The sequence below is a fragment of the Peromyscus eremicus genome, chromosome X (assembly GCF_949786415.1).
Source record: "Peromyscus eremicus chromosome X, PerEre_H2_v1, whole genome shotgun sequence".
Taxonomy (NCBI): Eukaryota; Metazoa; Chordata; class Mammalia; order Rodentia; family Cricetidae; genus Peromyscus; species Peromyscus eremicus.
This window is the reverse complement of record NC_081439.1, coordinates 22,482,610-22,487,676: the sequence shown is the minus strand read 5'-3', so window position 1 is coordinate 22,487,676 and position 5,067 is coordinate 22,482,610. Positions and strand designations below refer to the sequence as shown.

The window sequence follows — 5,067 nt, the reverse complement described above, 5'->3', positions numbered from 1 at the left end:
CTTCTTCAAAAAACATTTTATAGATGAGCTGGGGGAGATATCGAAATATGGATGGTGACACAAAGAAAGAAGAAATATTGGTCTATCAATCCCCTCTCCCTAATTTCTTTGTCATACATTGATGATTTCCCACTAATTTGAGCAATGGCAGCTGTTAGGAAATTTTCTGACATTCTTCTATTGAAAGCTTTATGAAAGATTCAGGCAACCAGGCCTGTTGCCATATATGATCACATTCTGCAAAGAGCTAGACTGTTTCCTTGAACATTCGACTGTAAGCCACGTGATTGTCTGTGGTCAGAGCATTTTTCAGGCACTGCCAAAAGTATGGCTGAGCCTGTGGATTTGAAGGCCACTCCAGGACGGAACTCCCACAGAGCCTCTTCCGGAGCTGAAGAAACTTAGACTTCTGCAGAGGCTTCTCCAAGAATATCAAGATAATCACATCCACTTTTTCCTCCATGAGCCTCTGATGGGACAAATAAAACGCCACCTTAAACCTCTCTGTCTTGGCATAGTTCTGTGTCATCACAAACACTGTCTTTTTGCTGAGCTGTATGCTCTGGGAAAGATTTTCTAGAATTGGCTGCCCTGGTAGCCAATCCCTTTCTTCTAGACACAAATTAAAATGTTTCTCTCTTGGATCTTCCAATTTAGCCACCAGCTCCTGTAAAACCCATTCTGTCACAGCCGAGTTTTTAGTGTCGTACACAATAAAAGCATCATAGCAAGACTCCATAGATTGAAGGCGTTGGTATCCCTTTATCTTGGCTTTCCAGAAATAGTAAATGTACCACATATCCCAGAAGAAGAGGTGACTTGCTGTCATAACTACCATCAGAAAGAGGACTGAAGATAAGGAAATGGAGAATAGAATTAGGTTAGTGAGATCTAATTCACACGTATATAGATCCAGGGATACGACACTCTGGCCTTTGTGTGCTCCTGGCCCCACACAAGTCACTTCAGTGGCCAGGTAAGGAATGTCAACATCTGTATGATTAACCCACCAGACAAACCAGACAGCATCACAGTTGCACAGAAAGCGATTGTGATGTAAAAGCAACCTATCTAGATTGTTGAGGACGTTTTCTGGGAAGCTAGTCTTCTGAATGACCTGGATCCTATTTGAACTGAGGTCTAGATAGCGCAACTGGAAAGCATCTTCTAGAAAGTAATTTGTCAAGTGCCTGATTTGATTATGATTAAGAATCAGTTTCATGAGACTTTTGGAACAGTTGGCTAATCTCTCAGGGACAGTCTTCAGCTGGTTATGGCTGAGGTCTAAATTTTTCAGATGTTTCAGTAATGCGAGTTTATCCCAAGAGAAATTTTTGAGTCCATTTTCAGCCAAGTAGAGAGTCTCTAGATTTGGTGGCATACCCTCAAACACCCCATGAGGCAAGGAACTCAGGGAATTTCGGGAGATATCTAATACCTCTAAGTTGAACAAATTCTTGAAGAAGTCCAAGTATCTGTTATCACCATCTCGCCATAAAACATCTAAATGGTTGCCTCTGAATTCCAGCACTTTAAGAGAGTCACTTTCCATGGTCCTGCTAGCAGAGGTGGAGATGTCATTGTCATTCATCATGAGTTTCTTCAGAGACCGTAATTTCTTGGTAAAGTTTAGCATGTGAGTAATTCCTTCTGCTTGAAAATAGTGGCTGTTACTACTTAAATCCAGAACTTCCAGTTTGTGGAGCTCTTCAAAGGCTGTTGAATACAATAAATCAAGCCGGTTGTTGGAGAAATCTAAGTAGCGCAGCTCTCTTAGTGGCTGGAATTCACTGCCATTAAGAGTTTGGCCAATGGTGTTTCCTGACAAGTTGAGGCATTTGAGGAATGAGAGATGCTGAAAATCAGAGGGCTTGATAAAAAATATATTATTTCTACTTAGGTCTAAGGTCTGCCCATATGCATGGCAGTCTGCATTCAAAGGTAAGAAAGTAGGCAACTCTCTGGTTTTGAACCTACAGCTCCGTGCATATTCATCATATCGGAAATAATGTAAGGTCTCTAGGACCTGGGGCCCATGCCGGTCTACAGAAGTTCTGGCATTAAAACAGGAACCAACTTCTCTTGGCTCTTCTGAAGGGGATATTTTATTCATCGAAAGGTCTATGAGGCTGAGGTTTTCAAGCTGTTTGAAAATGTTGAGGTCAACAATTTTTATGAAGTTAGTGCCAAGGTCAAGAACTTCAAGACTGGGAAGCTTGTGCAATGCAGAAAGGCTAGAGTTGTTCAGCTCTTTAAAAACATATCCTTTGATATGCAGAATTTTCAAGTTTCTCAGTGAAGAGAGTGAATGTGGTAAAGTTATAGATGCATGGTAGACCTGCAGCTCATAATTGAAGGACAGATCCAACTGGACAAGATTAGGGAGAAAATTCAAAAATTTGGCCTCCTCAATTTCTCTGGCCAAGTAGTTTTGGGAGAGGTCTAGTTCTTGGAGACTTCTCATGTTTTTAAACCATGTGTGGGGCACATGCTGAAGAGAGTTACTGTGTAGACGTAAAACTTTTAATTCTGTCAATGAATTGAAAGCATTGTCGTGGATCTGTAAGGGGGAATTATTTTCACACGGTGTGCACACATATGGGACATTATAACAGCGAGGGCAATTTCCACTTAGGTCGAGAATTTGCAATTGGTTGAGGTTATTAAAATCGTCTTCTTGGATTTTCGTAATGATGTTGTTATAAAGATACAGTTCTATTAAATTAGATGGCAAAATGGTGGGGACAGCTGTGACATTGTTATCCTTCAGTGAGAGAACCTTTAAATTTCTCATAACAAGGAAAGCATCTTTTTCAATTGAATAGGAAACATTGCAAGGATTTCGATAATAACAATTTTGACCCAGGTAGAGTGCTTCAATGTTGGCCAGTTCTGTTAGATTCTCTTTTGTGATGGAGAAGATATTGTTGGCCTCCAGGCTCAGAAGCTGTAAGCTGGATGGGAGATCCTGAGGTATCTCTAGAAGTTGGTTTCCATCCAGATAAAGGGCTTTCAAGTCAGAGAGTCCACTAAAGCTTCCAGGTCCAATCTGCAGCCTTTTAGTACACACATTGGCTTTGGACCCCAGTAGAACTGGTACACAGTTGCATCTAAAATCTATCTCTTCCAGGTGATTCAGCCTACGAAAGGAGTCTGGAGAGATGCTTGGTATGTGGTTGATGGTAAGGGTGAGGTTGGTGGTATTAGTGGGAATGCCCTCAGGGATTTCTGTCAAATGCTTGTCTGTGCAGTCCACGATCACATGGGTCTTTTCAAGATCTAGCTTGACATCACAAGGTAGAGTTTTAGGAAACCATCGAGACCCAAGGACTCTAGAAACTAAGGTCATATTTAAAAAGATGAAAATTTGTCTCTTCAATGTCCATATTGGAAATACCTGAAAATAAAAGGAAGAATAAATTATTGTTATAAAATATACCGAAGAACAATTCAAAAGTCCCATTTGCTTTCTCTCTCTCAGTAAATTATAAAAATAAACAACATAAGCCTTTTTTTTTATAATAGTGTCAACAGCACCTCTGGTCCTGTGACTGTACTTGTCAACCACTGATGTTTTTGATAAATTGCTTTTATGTTTTGCTTGTAGAATCTCAGCTTTCTAACAAAATATCTTAAAGAATCTTTTCCATTTATTTATTTATCTTTTGTGAGTATGCATGCGTGTGTATGCATGTGGGTGTGCATACAGCAAGACAAGATTGTGGAGGTCTGAGGACAACTTGTGAAAGTCTGTTCTCTTCTTCCACCTTGTGGGTCCTGCAGATCAAACTCAGGTCATCAGGCTTCTTGGCAAGTAGCCTTACTGTCTTAGTTACTGTTCTATTGCTGTGATAAAACACCATGACCAAGACAATGTATAAAAGGAAACATTCAGTCAGGTTCTTGTTTATAGTTTCAGAGGGTGAGTCCATGATCATCATGGCAGGTAAGCATGACACTGGAGCAGGAGCTGAGAGTTCACATGTGATATGCAAATTGCAGTCAGACTGGGACTGGCATGGAAGTTTGAAACCTCAAAGCCCAGCCCCAGTGACACACCTCTTTCAGCAAGGCTACACCTCCTCCAGCAAAGCCATACCTCCTAATTGTTCCCCAAAGATCCCTTAACTGGGAGCCAAGTATTCAAACATTAGCCTATGGTGCCGTTCTCATTCATACCACCATACTTACCCCCACCGAGCCATCTTCCTTGCTGCCCCAAACAGTTTTGAAGATTCAGAAGCAGCATTGTCTATTAGTTGTTACATAGAGTGCTACAACAGAGAGGCACTAAACTACAAAATTTGCGGGCTAAGGAATGCTAAAAATATATACACTTGCGAGGAACAATGCATTAAGACTCCAGGATAATTAATGTTTTCTTGCTAAACCTTCCTTGGAACATATGCAAAAATCTTTCATGATTGTCAAGTCCCATAATATTCTAAGGACAAAAATTTTAAAAAAAGATCCATTCTCTATTACAACTTAAGACACAGCTCAGCAATAGTAACTGGTTTTCCAAATGGCATTCGATTATTAAACACGTGTTTCTGCCATTCTGTAATCTAGGTCTCCCCTTGGATTGTTTTTGGAAGTCACTGCAAAAATCACCTCCACGATGATTTGCCATGCTTTCCCTGTACACTGGGTTTTGTTAGCTTTTAGTGTTTGAAATACCTAGTTGGGGGAGAAAACACAGAGTTACACCAACCTTGAGGCAAATTGTTGCTTCAAGCTGACCATGCATCAGGATTTGAAAGAGAGCAATACCCTGCTTGGGGAGAGTAGAGCCTGATCTTTGAAGGGTCTTTGTGAGAGAGTAGGAAGAGAGGAAAGTGTTGGACCATTGGGATAGGGTCCAAGGTTTACTGACATCACCATGTTAGATTAGAGACACTTTCTTTCTCCTTTTGAAAAAAGAAGGTGTTTCTGTGGAGGGTATTTGAAAAGTCTCAAGGGTATTCTTGGAAAAGGAGCTTCTGGAAAAATAATGGGTCTAGTTAGTATGTGATGTATCCAGTGGTCACTTTTCCTGCCTGTTATCCAGACTCCATTTAGGGCTTT

General features: G+C 40.7%; 1 protein-coding gene across 1 annotated transcript in view; it reads right to left on the bottom strand.

The window, feature by feature from the left end:
• Positions 1–4,185, bottom strand: part of Tlr7 (toll like receptor 7) — a 4,205-nt gene extending 20 nt beyond the window's left edge. Inside the window, exons 1-2 of the mRNA XM_059251207.1 lie at positions 4,180–4,185; positions 1–3,397 (exon numbers count right to left, since the gene is read on the bottom strand). The exon at positions 1–3,397 is cut by the window's left edge and continues 20 nt beyond it. Of these exons, the coding sequence (XP_059107190.1) occupies positions 248–3,397; positions 4,180–4,185 (3,156 nt within the window). The 3' untranslated portion in view covers positions 1–247. The remainder of the gene's footprint in view (positions 3,398–4,179) is intronic.
• Positions 4,186–5,067: the final 882 nt, after the last annotated feature.